Genomic DNA, 20,502 nt, shown 5'->3' with positions numbered 1-20,502 from the left:
AGTTTAGAAAGCTAAGGCTAGCTTTTTCAAACAGAAATTTGCATCCTGTAGCATAAACTCAAAACAGTTCTGGGACACTAAAGTCCATGGAGAATAAGAGCACCTCCTTCCAGTTGCACACTGCACTGGGGCTAGGAAACACTGTCACCACTAATAAATCCACTATAATTGAGAATTTCAATAAGCATTTTTCTACGGCAGGCCATGCTTTCCACCTGGCTACCCCTACCCCGGTCAACAGCCCTGTACCCCCCACAGCAACTCGCCCAAGCCTCCCCCATTTCTCCTTCACCCAAATCCAGATAGCTGATGTTCTGAAAGAGCTGCAAAATCTGGACCCCTAGAAATCAGCCGGGCTAGACAATCTGGACCCTCTCTTTCTAAAATGATCTGCCAAAAATTTTGCAACCCCTATTACTAGCCTGTTCAACCTCTTTCATATCGTCTGAGATTCCCAAAGATTGGAAAGCTGCCGCAGTCATCCCTCTCGTCAAAGGGGGTGACACTCTAGACCCAAACAGCTACAGACCTATATCTATCCTACCCTGCCTTTCTAAGGTCTTCGAAAGCCAAGTTAACAAAAAGATTACCGACCATTTCGAATCCCACCGTACCTTCTCCACTATGCAATCTGGTTTCAGGCTGGTCATGGGTGCACCTCAGCCACGCTTAAGGTCCGAAACAATATCATAACCGCCATCGATAAGAGACAATACTGTGCAGCCGTATTCATCGACTCTGTCAATCACCACATTCTTATTGGCAGACTCGACAGCCTTGGTTTCTCAAATGACTGCCTCGCCTGGTTCACCAACTACTTCTCAGACCGAGTTCAGTGTGTCAAATCGGAGGGCCTGTTGTCTGGACCTCTGGCAGTCTCAATAGGGGTGCCACGGGGTTCTACCTGCTCTTAAATGCAAGTAAAACTAAATGCATGCTCTTCAACCGATCGCTGCTCGCCCGTCCAGCATCACTACTCTGGATCGTTCTGACTTAGAATATGTGGACAACTACAAATACCTAGGTATCTGGTTAGATTTTAAACTCACAAACTCCAGACTCACATTAAGCATCTACGAACCAAAATTAAATCTGGAATCGGCTACCTATTTCGCAAAAAAGCATCCTTCACTCATGCTGCCAAACACCCTCGTAAAACTGACCATCCTACCGATCCTCAATTTTTGGCGATGTTATTTACAAAATAGCCTCCAACACTCTACTCAACAAACTGGATGCAGTCTATCACAGTGCCGTCCGTTTCGTTACCAAAGCCTCATATTTCCCACCACTGCGACCTGTACGCTCTCGTTGGCTCGCCCTCGCTTCATACTCGTCGCCAAACCCACTGGCTCCAAATCATCTACAAGTCTTTGCTAGGTAAAGCCCCACCTTATCTCAGCTCACTGGTCACCATTGCAGCACCCACCCAGAGCACGCACTCCAGCAGGTTTATTTCACTGGTCATCCCCAAACCCAATTTCTCCTTTGGCCTCCTTTCCTTCCACTTCTCTGCTGCCAATGACTGGAACGAACTTCAAAAATCATTGAAGCTGGAGTCTCATATCTCCCTCACTAACTTTAAGCACCAGCTGTAAGAGCAGTTCACAGATCACTGCACCTGTACATAGCCCATCTGTAAATAGCCCATCCAACTACCTCATCCCCATACTGTATTTATTTATTCATCTTGCTCCTTTGCACCCCAGTATCTCTACTTGCACATTCATCTTTTGCACATCTATCACTACAGTGTATAATTGCTATATTGTAATTACTTCGCCGCCATGGCCTATTTATTGCCTTACCTCCCTTATCTTACCTCATTAGCACACACTGTATATAGACTTTTTCTACTCTATTATTGACTGTATGTTTGTTTATTCTATGTCGTTGTTTGTGTGGCACTGCTTTGCTTTATCTTGTCCAGGTCGCAGTTGTAAATGACAACTTGTTCTCAACTAGCCTAACTGGTTAAATAAAGGTTAAATAAAAATGTATCAAATTTTAAAAAATGTTGTGGGGGTGCTTTGCTGCAGGAGGGACTGGTGCACTTCGCAAAATAGATGGCCTCATGAGGAAGGAAAATTATGTGGATATATTGAAGCAACATCTCAAGACATCAGTCAGGAAGTTAAAGGTTGGTCGCAAATGGATCTTCCAAATGGACAATGACCCCAAGCATACTTCCAAAGTTGTGGCAAAATGGCTTAAGGACAACAAAGTCAAGATATCGGAGTGGCCATCACAAAGCCCGACCTCAATCCTATAGAAAATTTGTGGGCAGAATTGAAAAAGTGTGTGCGAACAAGGAGGCCTACAAACCTGACTCCGTTACACCAGCTCTGTCTGGAGGAATGGGCCCAAATTCACCCAACTTATTGTGGGAAGCTTGTGGAAGGCCACCTGAAACGTTTGACCCAAGTTAAACAATTGAAAGTTAATGCTACCAAATACTAATTGATTGTATGTAAACTTCTGACCCACTGGGAATGTGATGAATGACATTAAAGTGAAATAAATCATTCTCTACTATTATTTTGACATTTCACATTCTTAAAATAAAGTGGTGATCCTAACTGACCAAAGACGGAATATTTACTACGATTAAATGTATTAAGGGGGGAAAAAGTGCATGTAAACTCCCGACTTCAACTGTTTGTGTGTGTTTGTTATTATTATACCTTTATTTAACAAGGCAAGTCAGTTAAGAACAAATTCTTATTTTCAATGACTGCCTAGGAACAGAGGGTTCACTGCCTTGTTCAGGGGCAGAACGGCAGATTTGTACTTTGTCAGCTCGGGGATTTGAACTTGCAACCTTTCGTTTACTAGTCCAACACTAACCACTAGGCTGCCACCCCAAAATGTATAGATACTTTTGGATTCAACTCATTCTAAATAAACTGGAAAGGTGTTGGTTATGTCCATTTGCTTTTAGTAAGAAAATAGGCAGAGTAAGAGTCCCTTAATAGCTAGTGACCTTCCATGTGTACGTATAGACACTTACACACATAGAGGACAATCTATGGTGATTATTTACAGCTGACCCTGCACTTACTGGATGCAGTTCCCCCTTGCCCTTGCTTCCTGTTTGTTGAACACAGTGTATGATGGTGAAAATGAGATTAACGCTGTGGTTGAAAGTCTCCTCGTAAAGTACAGAAGTGTCAGACGCCATTTCTCCTCACGCTTTAAAAAGCAATTGCGCATGGCGAGAGCATTCTGAGAAAGAATAACGTTCACACTTCTGCTTCATTACTCCGCTCGCTCCCTTTGCCTGCGAAAGCATGATCTTTCATGCTCGCCTTCTGTGAGAAGGCATTTTTAACCCAATGCCATTTTTAGAGTTATTTTAAGGGGGGAAAAATGACAAATTGGGAGCGCAGCTTTGCATAGGTCTGTGTTTGTATAAATAGCCCCATTTGTAAGTGAACCCTGGTTTCTGGACCAAGAGAGGTCGCGGTGTCATTGAAGCACCTTGATTCCAGATTCCTAGCATTGCTATTTTGAAAAAGGGGCCTTATTAATCATTGTGGGGATGAGGGGGTTTGAGGCTTATTGACGTCATTAGAATTGCAATGTGAAGAGTAGAACTCAAAACTGGACCTAGTTCCATTGGTCTGCTCCCAGAATGCAACTCTCCTAGTAGTTGTATCCTTTCTTGACTCAGATTGTCTCAAGTCGAGGATTTCAGTCCCATTGTCACACCAGTGTTTTACCTCACCCTGGGTTTCTGAGATTGCATTAAAGCGTGTCAGTTACGTGACTGGGTGCGTGGACAACTTAACATGTGGCCTGCTCTACAGTGGGAATAAACTGCCGCCTCTGTAAAATGTCCCACCACTTTAGCCTTCATAGACTGCATGTTGACCAGAGAGATGACTTTCTGTCTGCGGATAGTTAGGCCCATCCCCCATACTGTACCACTGTGGCCTCTTGGCTAGCTACACATCTTGTCATCTGTTATTCATGAAGTGCGAGATAAATACAAGAGCGAGACGGGGCACCTGTGCTGTCTGAACACACTTGCGTGGCTAGCCAACACCACAAGATGGTGTTAGGCTGCTGAGCTAAAGCCTAGGCATTAGTTCAGGGAGTCTACACAAATCTTCAGGTCTCACACAAGGTTACTTGTCAGATGAGCGTGGTCTGAAACCAACTTCATTAATATGGCAGCTCTTGTTAAAAAAAAAGTTGTTTCAATGCACTGTTTCCTCATTTGTTTTAATCTTGTATCTTAGGGAACACTTTGTCTGACTTTGTTTACCTTCGAGAAAAGTGTTAACAAAATGGCTGCCAAGAGCCCCAAACATTGTACTTTTAATCGAGGTGCTTAATCTCAATGAGCCACACTTATTGTGCTACTCCCCTTCCCCCCTCCTGTGAGTTTCCCCACTCCCCACCCACAACCCCTGAATCCAGTAACTGAGTAATGTCGGCTTTCTTTCTAGCTTCTGGTTCTAGTTTCCCTCTATTATAAAAAGACTGGTGTGAAATTGGGTTGTTGTATTTTTTCTCTGCCAGGCGACTAAAGTTTGGTCTGGTTTATTGATCCTGACTCGTTAAACTGTTAAGCCGAAAGCAATCTTCTGAATTTGGAGAATCCTTTACTGAGCAATCATTGCGTCACTCGGAGAATGAGACACTGTTAGTCGGTGGGATCATGACGTTTGGTCACACAGACTCACTTGAACATGTATTTTTGGGCGATGACTGTTAAAGCGGATAGAAAACGTCACCTTAATGCGTCAACAAAATATATCAGGAACCAGAGCTGTCACTGGCAGAAAGAGAGCCCCCATCGCTTGGCTCAGTATGTGTTCTCATTATAACCACACCTGGCTACTTTGGGCAGAGGATGGTAGATGTAATAGCTGTAGCAAGGCAGGAACAGCTTTGGGGTTAGCAGCAGGACTGGGCTTGACTGGCTTTGAACCAGAAGCATGCAGCATCACCCCCGTTTCGCTGAAGACTCACTGTCCTCCTGTGTTCTCTCACCAGTCTCTGAGCATTAATCATTTACTCTGCGGCTCTAACACCTGTTTCTATCTTTGGCATTTAAACACAAACAAAATTGTGGCCAACTCACAGAACTCTCAAATACTAAACATTGGACACCCCAATGTTGTTGATCTTTTCATTTTTTTTAATACTTAGGATATTGTGACAATGTTTCTGTGAAATGTCTGCAATTTTGGTGCCTGCCCCCCCCCCCCCCCAGCACCATTATCAACCCCCTGTGCTCCAGTCAGCCCTGACTGATAGAATCTTCAGAACTGAGTGTTGCTCCAGAAAGGAAGGTTTTGGGAGACCATCAGGCAAACCTTGCTTGCCTCTGTCTGCACATAAGGGAATGTCTTTGGGCTGTAGATGTTGCAGTTGAGTATAAAGAATGAATTGGACCATTTTCTTCTGCTGTTAGCTTTTTTCACCCTGTGGAGGATACTTCTAAGAATAGTATCTCAAAATTCCATAAATGTTCTTTGGAATGCCTGCTTTGTGCAGTCGCTTTACAAAACAACTAAACAAGAACATGTTAAGTAAATGTATGCCATCTTTTAAACATGGCCAGTGTTACTAGATAGGTGCACGGTACTAGCCCATGTTGTGGCCGGAAGCTGAACAAAGCCCCTGATGAGCAGTAGAGATAAACGGTGCTCCAATACTACTCAAATACCCTGTACTCATGTGCTCCCACTGATAGAGCATGAGAGGTGAAGTCAGGTTCCTGTCACCCTGAAGCTGGTTGTGACCATAAAGCTCATCTGTTAAAAAACATTCAGTTTAGCTGATTTGTGTACCCTTGATGAGATATACTTGTTAAAAATACTTCAACCTGATTTGTCTCATATCACGGGAAAGGTTTAGATTTGGTACCATACCGCCCTCTTCTGGCTGCAAGTGTCAAATTAAACTGATGCATCCTGCTACTTGTTATTCAGCAACAGTGAAATGATTCAATGACCACTATGGGGAGCAGTATGATGTCTGGTGCTGATTTCCATCTGATGCGAAGACTGCAACTACATAAAAAATTAAAATACAATCGGCATTGCAAAAATGATACATTGGATGACTCAAATCCAAGGATCGTGAAACAGTAACTCACCTCATCAATTTCCAATATGCAGGGGCTATTTTAGTTGAGAGGGGTTGGAGTGATACATATGTTTCTAACATGTCTTTGACCCCTCCTTCTCCTAGCCCGGGTCATACCTTCGGATATACAACCTACACGCAGTTCCTGGGGCTAGTCGGTTGCCAAGCAACGACTCTGTCCAGTCTGATCAGACGGGACACCTGGGTTTCCACCTGCATGGGGGCACCTCATACGGCAGGGGGTTACGTGTGCTGCCTGAAGACAGCCCAGATATACTGGACCTCAAAAAGTAAGAGGGGGCTGTCTTGCCAATTTGTGTTGTCACCTCATAAGGCCTAAATGATAGGACACTTTCGCTTGAAGTGCCAATCTTTTAAGTTTATTTTCTCATTGTTTCAGGATCTTGGAGACATTCTCAGAGTCTGACATAAATGACTCATCCATGTTTGAAGTCTGGAGTACACCACCAGAGTCTTTTGGTATGTTGACATTTTTCACTTTGATGCTTATATGAACAATATCTCGTTTTCCTGTTAATATTCCTTACAGTCATAATGGCTTGGAAGGCTGTGGTTTGGAGGAAACTTATGGCACCACATAAGTTTTTGCTATCATTTTAGGTACTGCTCCAGATGAAATTGCTACAGGTATGAAATGAGAAGTATTTTGTTACACTTGTGGGCAAATTAGAAGCTTTATATAATTGTAAAATATTAGGATGTGAGCAGAAAAATAAAGGTTTGAATCACATCTCAAGAAACAAAATCACTTCCCAATCTTGGTGTAATCCACACCCTCAGCCAGTACAATGGAAACTGGGTTTCTCCACTACTAATGTACATCCACATCTGTGATAGAAGTCTATGTCTTTGATTTGTTGCAGTCCTGTCTGACACTAGCTAGCAGATTGACATGTTAATGTGCTGCTCCATTTGCCATTACAGGATAGATACAGCGTAGCACCGAGAATTTTTGGCCAACCTTAACTTTGACGATATTATCTTCGTTCTCGATTCGCCCAAATATATATCTCTGAAAATGTCTGTGTCCAGTTGTAAGTGGTTCGTTTGAATTTAGAAAATGCTCTGTTATTAAAATAAATAATTAGTTTTGCTCCATGACGTGATCCAACACAGTGAGAGAAGATTTGAAATAAAGATGGTGGCGTACACATTGTTGGATTACTTCATAGAGCAAAACATTAATGTGTTTTATTTTCTACATTCAAACAAACCAGCTGCGACTGGACATGGCCATTTTAGAAGATGCATGTTGGAGTGAATCGAGAACTAAGATAGTATCGTTTAAGGTTGGTGGGAAATTCTCTGCTACGCTAAACAGTACCTATCCCGTAACGGCTAATGGAGAATCACATTAGCCCGTTACAATCTGCTAGCTACTCTGACACTTTTTGTATGTGTATTGGTGTAGAGAGGACGTGTGACCACACTGTGGAACAGGTGAGTCTGGCTGAAGTGAAGAGCAGAAGCCCCCCTCAGGTGTTCCACGTTCAGGTTCAGCTCAAGTCTTACCAGCCTCAGAGACTCTACCAGTCCCTGAAACTCTTCTGTCACAAGTGTAAAACCATGTGAGTTACTGCTATACACTGACAACCAAACACAAACACGCCAGACACAACATTTACTTGATTGTATTAGCTACATAGCTCCAATTGTGAGGTCATAGGTTATCCATGACACCCCAGGGTGTGCACAATTATCTAGTCCAGCACTTACACACCTGATTCAACTAATCACCAAGTCTTTGATTAGTTGAAACAGATGTGTGCATTCTCTGGGTGTCAATCAGGTTTTGTCCTTGCTATCTGGGATCCTTGTGACATCCTTACTCCATTTGAAGTTAACGTTTAAACATTTTTAAATGTTAAGGACAAGGTTAGGGTTTAGGGTAGGGATGTCCAAGGATTCCAGACAGCACTAATCAGTCAGGAATGGATTGAGAAACGATTGAGGAACTGCCCTGTACCTTTCAGACGGGACGTCCCTGATGATGTCACAGTGGGGGGCTTGTTCTCAGAAGCCCAGAAGGACGTTGGACCATGTAATAATGGTTACTGGACTCTGGTTCTGCCTCTCCCCAGAGAGCCTCCTTCTGAATCCCCCAGCCGGACCCTGACCCTTCTGATGTCCAGTCAGCTAATGGGAAAGGGCAAGGCAAAGGAGCTGATCTTCCTTATGGGTGCGAACCACATAACTGCCTTGTTACTATGGAGACAGTTATCTGCATCTCCCTTCCTCTCATGGCCACAACCGTACAGACTTGAAACCTAGTAAAGTAACACTATATAAATGCAATCTATTTCTACTGAAAAACAGTGATGCTTGTCTCTATTAGTGATGCATTTCATGTTTACCTTCTAAAAGCTATGCTATGACAGTTTGATTCTATGTTTTACGCCAAAGGCTAAACTGTTATCCATTATTTTGTCTGCTTTCCCGTAGGGGCTACCTTGGAGGAGACGTGTCGGATAGCATCCGCGTACAGTAACATTGTCCCAGTGACATCACCACAAGGAATCATGACCCCGCTGGATCTCTCGGCTCCCTTCCTCTTCCGGGGCACGAAAAGATACTATGGGTCTGTATCTATCTTAAAAGTGACCGTCTTAGCCACATCTGACACAGGCCATATTTTGTCCATCAGTGTACTTAAATACACTAAAATGTGATGTGGGTTTTTATGCCTTTGTTTTTCAGATGCAAACAGTGCTCCCAACTAAAAGTGGGAGAATCATTGGGAGAAGGAGTAGAGGTTTGGGATGAGAAAAGTGTGGCAGACGGTATGGTGATCTCTTTCTCACTGTGTACACCTTTTAGGTGGTGGCGATTTAGTGTGGACCTGACCCCATCGTCATTTCTCCCTATTCACCCCTTGATCACATTAACCTCTTACCTGGGTCGTGTTCACAGGCAAAAACCTCAGCAAAACATTTTGCAGTGGTAGAAAGATCTTATTAGACCAGTTAGACCATTATTTTCCATGCAATAAAAGTACAAGTTTAAGGACTTGTCACTTGAACACCTGTGACCTGGTCTTTGCGGAACATGAGCTACAATACACAGAGACAGGTCTCTCACGGTGACCTTTGTGACCTGGGTTTATGTTCTTGACGTTTTTTTATGTAACTGCCTCTTCAGCTTTCGTGGATATTCTGGCTCGGCTGGGTTTTCCATTTCACTGCTCTGTTGTGTCTGTGACGTCTCGGTTTGTTAATGCTATGGTCACAGCATTCGTTTTGATCATGTTAGGACTACCTTCATCCCTCTCTTTTCTTTTAAATGTACTGGCTATTCTTGATCTTCTCTCTGCAGCATGCCCTCAGCTAGGGGAGGCTGGTGGGAGGAGCTCTAGGAGGAAGGGCTCATTGTAATTGCTGGAATGGAATGAATAGAACGGAGTCAAACATGGTTTCCTTATGTTTGTTCTGTTTGATACCATTCCATTTATTCCATTAGTCTTTACAGTGAGTTCTCCTATAGCTCCTCCCACCAGCCTCTTCTAGTTGGACTGTATTGTCTTCTCTCTCATTTACATTTAAGTCATTTAGCAGACGCTCTTATCCAGAGCGACTTACAAATTGGTGAATTCACCTTCTGACATCCAGTGGAACAGCCACTTTACAATAGTGCATCTAAATCATTTAGGGGGGGGGGGGTGAGAAGGATTACTTATCCTATCCTAGGTATTCCTTGAAGAGGTGGGGTTTCAGGTGTCTCCGGAAGGTGGTGATTGACTCCGCTGTCCTGGCGTCGTGAGGGAGTTTGTTCCACCATTGGGGGGCCAGAGCAGCGAACAGTTTTGACTGGGCTGAGCGGGAACTGTACTTCCTCAGTGGTAGGGAGGCGAGCAGGCCAGAGGTGGATGAACGCAGTGCCCTTGTTTGGGTGTAGGGCCTGATCAGAGCCTGGAGGTACTGCGGTGCCGTTCCCCTCACAGCTCCGTAGGCAAGCACCATGGTCTTGTAGCGGATGCGAGCTTCAACTGGAAGCCAGTGGAGAGAGCGGAGGAGCGGGGTGACGTGAGAGAACTTGGGAAGGTTGAACACCAGACGGGCTGCGGCGTTCTGGATGAGTTGTAGGGGTTTAATGGCACAGGCAGGGAGCCCAGCCAACAGCGAGTTGCAGTAATCCAGACGGGAGATGACAAGTGCCTGGATTAGGACCTGCGCCGCTTCCTGTGTGAGGCAGGGTCGTACTCTGCGGATGTTGTAGAGCATGAACCTACAGGAACGGGCCACCGCCATGATGTTAGTTGAGAACGACAGGGTGTTGTCCAGGATCACGCCAAGGTTCTTAGCGCTCTGGGAGGAGGACACAATGGAGTTGTCAACCGTGATGGCGAGATCATGGAACGGGCAGTCCTTCCCCGGGAGGAAGAGCAGCTCCGTCTTGCCGAGGTTCAGCTTGAGGTTGTGATCTGTCATCCACACTGATATGTCTGCCAGACATGCAGAGATGCGATTCGCCACCTGGTCATCAGAAGGGGAAAGGAGAAGATTAATTGTGTGTCGTCTGCATAGCAATGATAGGAGAGACCATGTGAGGTTATGACAGAGCCAAGTGACTTGGTGTATAGCGAGAATAGGAGAGGGCCTAGAACAGAGCCCTGGGGGACACCAGTGGTGAGAGCGCGTGGCGAGGAGACAGATTCTCGCCACGCCACCTGGTAGGAGCGACCTGTCAGGTAGGACGCAATCCAAGCGTGGGCCACGCCGGAGATGCCCAACTCGGAGAGGGTGGAGAGGAGGATCTGATGGTTCACAGTATCGAAGGCAGCCGATAGGTCTAGAAGGATGAGAGCAGAGGAGAGAGAGTTAGCTTTAGCAGTGCGGAGCGCCTCCGTGATACAGAGAAGAGCAGTCTCAGTTGAATGACTAGTCTTGAAACCTGACTGATTTGGATCAAGAAGGTCATTCTGAGAGAGATAGCGGGAGAGCTGGCCAAGGACGGCACGTTCAAGAGTTTTGGAGAGAAAAGAAAGAAGGGATACTGGTCTGTAGTTGTTGACATCGGAGGGATCGAGTGTAGGTTTTTTCAGAAGGGGTGCAACTCTCGCTCTCTTGAAGACGGAAGGGACGTAGCCAGCGGTCAGGGATGAGTTGATGAGCGAGGTGAGGTAAGGGAGAAGGTCTCCGGAAATGGTCTGGAGAAGAGAGGAGGGGATAGGGTCAAGCGGGCAGGTTGTTGGGCGGCCGGCCGTCACAAGAAGCGAGATTTCATCTGGAGAGAGAGGGGAGAAAGAGGTCAGAGCACAGGGTATGGCAGTGTGAGCAGAACCAGCGGTGTCGTTTGACTTAGCAAACGAGGATCGGATGTCGTCGACCTTCTTTTCAAAATGGTTGACGAAGTCATCTGCAGAGAGGGAGGAGTGGGGGGAGGGGGAGGAGGATTCAGGAGGGAGGAGAAGGTGGCAAAGAGCTTCCTAGGGTTAGAGGCAGATGCTTGGAATTTAGAGTGGTAGAAAGTGGCTTTAGCAGCAGAGACAGAGGAGGAAAATGTAGAGAGGAGGGAGTGAAAGGATGCCAGGTCCGCAGGGAGGCGAGTTTTCCTTCATTTCCTCTCGGCTGCCCGGAGCCCTGTTCTGTGAGCTCGCAATGAGTCGTCGAGCCACGGAGCGGGAGGGGAGGACCGAGCCGGCCTGGAGGATAGGGGACATAGAGAGTCAAAGGATGCAGAAAGGGAAGAGAGGAGGGTTGAGGAGGCAGAATCAGGAGATAGGTTGGAGAAGGTATGAGCAGAGGGAAGAGATGATAGGATGGAAGAGGAGAGAGTAGCGGGGGAGAGAGAGCGAAGGTTGGGACGGCGCGATACCATCCAAGTAGGGGCAGTGTGGGAAGTGTTGGATGAGAGCGAGAGGGAAAAGGATACAAGGTAGTGGTCGGAGACTTGGAGGGGAGTTGCAATGAGGTTAGTGGAAGAACAGCATCTAGTAAAGATGAGGTCGGCGTATTGCCTGCCTTGTGAGTAGGGGGAAGGTGAGAGGGTGAGGTCAAAAGAGGAGAGGAGTGGAAAGGAGGAGGCAGAGAGGAATGAGTCAAAGGTAGACGTGGGGAGGTTAAAGTCGCCCAGGACTGTGAGAGGTGAGCCGTCCTCAGGAAAGGAGCTTATCAAGGCATCAAGCTCATTGATGAACTCTCCGAGGGAACCTGGAGGGCGATAAATGATAAGGATGTTAAGCTTGAAAGGGCTGGTAATTGTGACAGCATGGAATTCAAAGGAGGCGATAGACAGATGGGTAAGGGGAGAAAGAGAGAATGACCACTTGGGAGAGATGAGGATCCCGGTGCCACCACCCCGCTGACCAGAAGCTCTCGGGGTGTGCGAGAACACGTGGGCGGACGAAGAGAGAGCAGTAGGAGTAGCAGTGTTATCTGTGGTGATCCATGTTTCCGTCAGTGCCAAGAAGTCGAGGGACAGGAGGGAGGCATAGGCTGAGATGAACTCTGCCTTGTTGGCCGCAGACCGGCAGTTCCAGAGGCTACCGGAGACCTGGAACTCCACGTGGGTCGTGCGCGCTGGGACCACCAGATTAGGGTGGCCGCGGCCACGCGGTGTGGAGCGTTTGTATGGTCTGTGCAGAGAGGAGAGAACAGGGATAGATAGACACATAGTTGACAGGCTACAGAAGAGGCTACGCTAATGCAAAGGAGATTGGAATGACAAGTGGACTACACGTCTCGAATGTTCAGAAAGTTAAGCTTACGTAGCAAGAATCTTATTGACTAAAATGATTGAAATGATACAGTACTGCTGGAGTACGATCAAACAAATCAAACCGTTGTACTGTAATGAAGTGAAATGAAAATGTGATACTACCTGTGGAGCGAAGCGGAATGTTGACCGGGTAGTTGAAGTTCTATTCGGTAGAGGTTGGCTAGCTGTTGGCTAGCTAGCTAGCAGTATCTCCTACGTAAGGACGACAAATAGCTGGCTAGCTAACCTCGGTAAATTAAGATAATCACTCTAAGTCTACACACTCTAAACTACACAATTATCTTGGATACGAAGACAGCAAAGACAACTATGTAGCTAGCTAACACTACACTAATCGAGTCGTTCAGTTGAGTGTAATAGTTTCTACAGTGCTGGTGGACGTTAGCTAGCTGCTTAGCTAGCTGCTGGGCAGATAGCAGTGTAGACTACGTTAGGACGACGAAATACGATAATTACGCAATTGTCTTTGATACAAAGACGGCTATGTAGCTAGCTAAGAAGAAATTGCTAAGATTAGACAAATCAAACCATTGTACTATAATGAAATGTAATGAAAATGTAATGAAAAGTTATACTACCTGCGGACCGAAGTGTAGAGGCGACCGCTCGCTCCAACCCGGAACCGGAAACATCTCCCTCTTGTTACTCGGCCCCTCCCCCTTTCCTGAACCCTCAGTTGTTTTGATCTTATGTCTCCTCTCCACCGGCACTTTTAATGTTACGTCTGCTGTGTTTCTTTACTCCACCAATCCTCAGTTTTATGTTATGGCTTCCCTCCTTAGGTTGTAAAGTTACGCCTAGCGTCCGCTCCTGCCTCTGCTCAGGTCTCTCTCTTAAATCATGAGGTTTTAATGTTATGGCTCTCCTCTCGGCTCTCTTCCCTCGCCCAGCTCTCGGGGTGCAGCTGCTGCAGTATGGCCTACTGATGAAGCTTGAGCTGCAGGATGGCACCGGCTTCCTGGAGGCCCTGCTCTGGAGAGATGCAGTACGTGAGGGCATCCATATGAAGAGACAAGACAGACACAACACATTGAAATATTTTTCAACTTGGTGCCCATAGGTCTGCATGGGTATTTGGGCTCTATGTGTGTTGTATTCTTGTTGTCTAACTGGTAACGCCATTAACCCTATGGCAGGAATCCTTCTTCCACGTGTCAGCTGAGGACGCAGCAGCTGACCAGGAGGCACAAGACCGGGTCCAGGAAACCATGGACAGACTCTGCCCACCAGGGAGTAGTACGGGTAATCATTTATTATAATAATAATAATAATAATAATAATATGCCATTTAGCAGATGCTTTTATCCAACCGACTTAGTCATGCATGCATACTTTTTACATATGGGTAGTCTGGGAATTGAACCCACTACCCTGGCATTGAAAGCGCCATGCTCGACCAATTGAGCTACAGTGACTTATTGGACAGTGCTTCCAGCACTGTCCACGGATGTATCACTATCACATAAATAGACCTGTGAAGTGAGAATGTTTTTGTCAATATTTCAAGGGCAGAGATTTTAACCCCACATCAACAGTGGGCTCTAATGAAGCATTGACAAACAGCGCATAGAGGTTTCCCATTAGTGAGCAATGAGGCTGGATGAGCTTCCAGGCAGATGGCCCCTCAGAGCGTGAATGCACTGCAGCAATTGAGCAAGTAACTGGACAGCAATTAGTTTTCACATGTCCTCCTGAGCAGACTAGGCTAAAATATGTATTTAAGGATGTCAATTTGGTGTGTGTGCGTGCATGTTTGTGTGGTGTATTTATGTTTTGTGTGGTGTATTCACGTCTGTCTGTGCCCTTTCCCTTCCTGTGCCCAGCGGAGAGGCCTTGGATGGACCTGTGTCTCAGTGCCTACACAGTGGAGGAGAACGGCCAGAGACGGGCCTGCTACCAGATCTGCCACACTGGTACCAGAGGCACTAACCCACATATACACCCTCACGCCTCGCCTAGAGACACATAGCATTCAACCAACCAAAATATCATCTATATGCCAAATAGTAATTTGTGAATATTGTATACAGTTGTGTACCTCCAAATTAATAAAACAAATTATATTGGCTGAAATGTATCTGGTTGTGAGTGTCTCTGACCATTTCCTTTGTCATATTTCCTCCTTTGTACCAACATTTTATATGTTTTATACTTTATTGAGAGTATGTGTAAACTCTGTTTTCCCCTTCTTAGAAATAAATTGTGAAAATTATTTGTATTGTCAATTTGAATTTAACCATGGCATTTTCATTGTCTACATCCCTCAAACTCAATTCCACTGCATTAGAGTTCCCCTCTAATCAGGGACTGGTTTAGACCTGAGACCAGGTGTGTGTGCACTTCATTATCTGGTAGAACAGAAAACCAGCAGGCTCTGGGCCTCATAGGGTAAGAGTTGAATACTCTACATCAGCTATTCCCCAACTGGGGGTACACGCAATACAGTCGGGGCTGCGCCAAATAAAAATGTGATTCACATTTTCAAACAGTCCATTTAGATTTTCCAACGGGGCTATACATTTTCGTGACTAACGTAGCTGCTTCTCATTCCGTTTGCTTGAAAATTGATAAATGGTTAAAAAAAAGTAAGGCCTGCGTCCATAGAGATACGTACCACCTCTACTGGTAGTACTGCTACTACCAGCAGTACTACACCTACACCTGTCGATGACACAAGTTGTTCTGCTTCCACGAGCAGATCCAATGCTAGCATCAGTAATTCTACATTTGTTGCTAGCCCAGCTAGCATGGATACTGACAGTTGTGAATCTGATGCAGCTGAAGAGCTACTGCCCCCTTACCTGGGAAAGCACCGAAAAACCGACAGGGACGTTGGACCATCAAAGAGGCACAAATATGATGAGAATTACATTTGATTTGGGGTTCACTTGCAGTTGAAGTCAGAAGTTTACATACACCTTAGCCAAGTACATTTAATCTCAGTTTCACAATTCCTGACATTTAATCCTAGTAAAAATTCCATTTTAGGTTAGTTAAGATCACCACTTTATTTTAAGAATAATAGTAGAGCGAATGATTTACTTCAGCTTTTATTTCTTTCATCACATTCCCAATGGGTCAGAAGTTTAGATGCACTCAATTAGTATTTGTTAGCATTGCCTTTAAATTGTTTAACTTGGGTCAAACGTTTTGGGTAGCCTTCCACAAGCTTCCCACAATAAGCTGGGTGAATTTTGGTCCATTCCTCCTGACAGAGCTGGTGTAACTGAGTCAGGTTTGTAAGGCCTCCTTGCACGCACACAATTTTTCAGTTCTGCCCACAAATTTTATTTTGGATTGAGGACAGGGCTTTGTGATGGCCACTCCAATATCTTGACTTTGTTTTTCTTAAGCCATTTTGCCACAACTTTTGAAGTATGCTTGGGGCCATTGTCCATTTTTGGAAGACCCATTTGCGACCAAGCTTTAACTTCCTGACTAATGTCTTGAGCTGTTGCTTCTCAATACATCCACATAATTTTCCTTCCTCATGAGGCCATCTATTTTGTGAAGTTTACCAGTCCCTCCTGCAGCAAAGCACCCCCACAACATGATGCTGCCACCCCCGTGATTCACGGTTGGGATGGTGTTTTTCGGCTTGCAAGCATCCCCCTTTTTCCTCCAAACATAACAATGGTCATTATGGCCAAACAGTTCTATTTTTGTTTGATCAGACCAGAGAACATTTCTCCAAAAAGTACAACCTTTGTCCCCATGTGCAGTTGCAAACCGTAGTCTGGCTTTTTTATGGCAGTTTTGGAGCAGTGGCTTCTTCCTCGCTGAGTGTCCTTTCAGAATCCAAGATGGCGTAGCAGTCAGACGTCTTGTCTCGTCCCATGTGTATATATATTTTTCTTCGCGTTCTTTTTAATATTTTTCCTAAACCTCAACTTCAAAATACTCTCCTGCAACACACCTCACCCAATGTGGTGTGGATTTATGTTTTTTCCCCTAACGTATTACTATTTACCTCAGAACTGGAATACCTCAACCAGGGTTGACTACTCCTGGCTAACGTTTCCGTCCCGGAGCTAGCACCAACTAGCCTGGGGCTAGCCCATGCTAGAACCATCTCCCGGCTCACTCCTGGGCTACAATATCCAGACCCCTTCTACTGCCGGTACAGGGCATGGAACCCCGCTGATCCAATACGACTGGAATACCGACATAATCAGCCCGAGGATTCCAACAGGCCCCTAAGGCGCGACGCCCGCTTAAGGCCCATTCTGCTAACCTGCTAGGCCGGCAACCTAGAGCTACTTGGAACCCTACTAATTCCATGACTGGTCTATCGGCGTCAAAGCACGAAGAGGCAAAAACAGACTTAACCCCATCGTGATGTCCCCCAAAGGCTAACTTGCTAGCCCCTGCTAACTGCTTGCATGCCTGCTTTCACTGTAGAGCCTCTAGCCCTGCTCAATATGCCTTAACCAACCATGTTGTTCCACCTTCTATATATGCGATGACATCACCTGGTTTAAACGTCTCTAGAGACTATATCTCTTTCATCATTACTCAATACCTAGGTTTACCTCCAATGTACTCACATCCTACCTTAACCTTGTCTCTACACTATGCCTTGAATCTATGCTATCGTGCCCAGAAACCTGCTCTTTTTACTCTCTGTTCCGAACGTGCTAGACTGCAAGTTCGTATAGCATTTAGCCGTACTCTTATCCTACTTCTCCTCTGTTCTTCTGGTGATGTGGAGGTTAATCCAGGTCCTGCAGTGCCTGGCTCCACTCCCACTCCCCAGGTGCTCTCATTTATTGACTTCTGTATCCGTAAAAGCCTTGGTTTCATGCATGTTAACATTAGAAGCCTCCTCCCTAAGTTTGTTTTACTCACTGCTTTAGCACACTCTGCCAACCTGGATGTCTTAGTCGTGTCTGAATCCTGCCTTAGGAAAACCACCAAAAACCTTGACATCTCCATCGCTAACTATAGCATTTTCCGTCAAGATAGAACTGCCAAAGGGGGCTGTGTTGCTATCTACTGCAAAGATAGCCTGCAGTGTTCTGTATTACTATCAAAGTCTGTACACAAACAATTTGAGCTTCTACTTCTAAAAATGCACCTTTCCAGAAACAAGTCTCTCACTGTTGCCACTTGCTATAGACCTCCCTCTGCCCCCAGCTGTGCCCTCGATACCATATGTGAATTGATTGCCCCCCATCTATCTTCTGAGCCCGTGCTACTAGGTGACCTAAACTGGAACATGCTTAACACCCCGGCTATCCTACACCTACAATCCCAGCTTGATGCCCTCAATCTCACACAAATTATCAATGAAACTACCAGGTACAACTCCAAATCCGTAAACACGGGCACCCTCATAGATGTCATCCTAACTAACTCACCCTCCAATTATAGCTCTGCTGTTTTCAATCAAGATTTCAGCGATCACTACCTCATTGCCTGCATCCGTAATGGGTCAGCGGTCAAACGTCCTCCACTCATCACTGTCAAACGCTCCTTAAAACACTTATGCGAGCAGGCCTTTCTAATTGACCTGGCCGTGGTATCCTGGAATGACATTGACCTCATCCCGTCATTAGATGATGCCTATTCTTTAAAAGTGCCTTCCTCACCATCTGAAATATGCATGCCCTATTCAAAAAAAAATAACGAGGAATGGATATAGTCCTTGGTTCACTCCAGACCTGTCTGCCCTTGACCAGCACAAAAACATCCTGTGGCGTTCTGCATTAGCATCGAATAGCCCCCATGATATGCAACTTTTCAGGGAAGTTAGGAACAAATATACACAGGCAGTTTGGAAAGTTAAGGCTAGCTTTTTCAAATGGAAATTTGCATCCTGTAGTACTAACTCAAAAAGGTTCTGGGACACTGTAAAGTCCATGGAGAATAAAAGCACCTCCTCCCAGCTGCCCACTGCTCTGAGGCTTTGTCACCACCGATAAATTCACTATAATTGAGAATTTCAATAAGCATTTCTCTACGGCTGGCCATGCTTTCCACCTGGCTACCCCTACCCCGGTCAACTGCCAGGCACCCTCCACAGCAACCCGCCAAAGCCCCCACAATTTCTCCTTTTCTCAAATCCAGATAGCTGATGTTCTGAAAGAGCTGCAAAATCTGGACCCCTACAATTCAGCTGGGCTAGACAATCTGGACCCTCTATTTCTAAAATTATCTATCTGCCGAAATTGTTGCAACTCCTATTACTAGCCTGTTCAACCTCTCATATCGTCTGAGATTCCCAAAGATTGGAAAGCTGCTGCGGTCACACCCCTCTTCAAAGGGGGTGACACTCTAGACCCAAACTGCTACAGACATATCTATCCTACCCTGTCTTTCTAAGGTCTTCGAAAGCCAAGTTAACAGATTACCGACCATTTCAAATCCCACTGTACCTTCTCCGCTATGCAATCTGGTTTCAGAGCTGGTCATGGGTGCACCTCAGCCACACTCAAGGTCCTAAATGACATCATAACCGCCATCGATAAGAGACATTACCGTGCAGCCGTATTCATCGACCTGGCCAAGGCTTTCGACTCTGTCAATCCCCACATTCTTATCGGCAGACTCAACAGCCTTGGTTTCTCAAATGATGAGGGGTGGCCAGTCCTCTTCTGGCTGTGCTGGGTATAGATAAGAACATAACATGGCCAAGATGTTCAAATGTTCATAAATGACCAGCATGGTCAAATAATAATAATCACAGTAGTTGTCGAGGGTGCAGCAAGTCAGCACCTCAGGAGTAAATGTCAGTTGGCTTTTCATAGCCGATCATTAAAAGTATCTCTACCACTCCTGCTGTCTATAAAGAGTTGAAAACAGCAGGTCTGGGACAGTTAGCACGTCTGGTGAACAGGTCAGGGCTCCATAGCCACAGGCAGAACAGTTGAAACTGGAGCAGCAGCACGGCCAGGTGGACTGGGGACAGCAAGGAGTCATCATGGTCCTAGGGCTCAGGTCCTCAGAGAGAAAGAAAGAAAGAGAGAATTAGAGAGAGCATACTTAAATTCACACAGGACACCGGATAAGACAGGATACGTACTCCAGATATAACAGACTGACCCTAGCCCCCCGACACAAACTACTGCAGCATAAATACTGGAGGCTGAGACAGGACAGGGTCAGGAGACACTGTGGCCCCATCCGATGATACCCCCGGACAGGGCCAAACAGGAAGGATATAACCCCACCCACTTTGCCAAAGCACAGCCCCCACACCACTAGAGGGATATCTTCAACCACCAATTTACCATCCTGAGACAAGGCCGAGTATAGCCCACAAAGATCTCCGCCACGGCCCAACCCAAGTTTGCATCTCTCACGTGGGTAGGCAGACCATTCCATAAAAATTGAGCTCTATAGGAGAAAGCCCTGCCGCCAACTGTTTGCTTAGAAATTCTAGGGACAATTAGGAGGCCTGCGTCTTGTGACCGTAGTGTACGTGTAGGTATGTACGGCAGGACCAAATCAGAGAGATAGGTAGGAGCAAGCCCATGTAATGCTTTGTAGGTTAGCAGTAAAACCTTGAAATTAGCCCTAGCCTTAACAGGAAGCCAGTGTAGAGAGGCTAGCACTGGAATAATATGATCACATTCTTTGGTTCTAGTCAGGATTCTAGCAGCCATATTTAGCTCTAACTGAAGTTTATTTAGTGCTTTATACAGGTAGCCAGAAAGTAAAGCA

The 20,502-nt window shown here is 45.6% G+C and overlaps 1 protein-coding gene across 5 annotated transcripts in view; it reads left to right on the top strand.

Annotated features, from left to right (window-relative positions):
• pot1 (protection of telomeres 1 homolog) overlaps nt 1-15,049 on the top strand; it is a 51,012-nt gene extending 35,963 nt beyond the window's left edge. For 2 of the 5 annotated variants that reach the window (XM_064989959.1, XM_064989957.1), the window contains 10 exons: nt 6,208-6,392; nt 6,503-6,582; nt 6,724-6,750; nt 7,535-7,691; nt 8,097-8,302; nt 8,566-8,701; nt 8,821-8,903; nt 13,728-13,822; nt 13,974-14,079; nt 14,661-15,049. In XM_064989959.1, the coding sequence (XP_064846031.1) occupies nt 6,208-6,392; nt 6,503-6,582; nt 6,724-6,750; nt 7,535-7,691; nt 8,097-8,302; nt 8,566-8,701; nt 8,821-8,903; nt 13,728-13,822; nt 13,974-14,079; nt 14,661-14,806 (1,221 nt within the window). In that variant the 3' untranslated portion in view covers nt 14,807-15,049. Of the gene's footprint in view, nt 1-6,207; nt 6,393-6,502; nt 6,583-6,723; nt 6,751-7,534; nt 7,692-8,096; nt 8,303-8,565; nt 8,702-8,820; nt 8,904-12,431; nt 13,698-13,727; nt 13,823-13,973; nt 14,080-14,660 lie in introns of those variants that run through there. The other 3 variants (XM_064989960.1, XM_064989961.1, XM_064989962.1) reach the window with 3 other exon arrangements.
• The last annotated feature ends 5,453 nt before the right edge of the window (nt 15,050-20,502 follow it).

This window comes from Oncorhynchus masou, chromosome 15 (genome assembly GCF_036934945.1).
Source record: "Oncorhynchus masou masou isolate Uvic2021 chromosome 15, UVic_Omas_1.1, whole genome shotgun sequence".
NCBI classification, from domain to species: Eukaryota; Metazoa; Chordata; class Actinopteri; order Salmoniformes; family Salmonidae; genus Oncorhynchus; species Oncorhynchus masou.
This window is presented reverse-complemented; position numbering and strand designations above follow the sequence as displayed.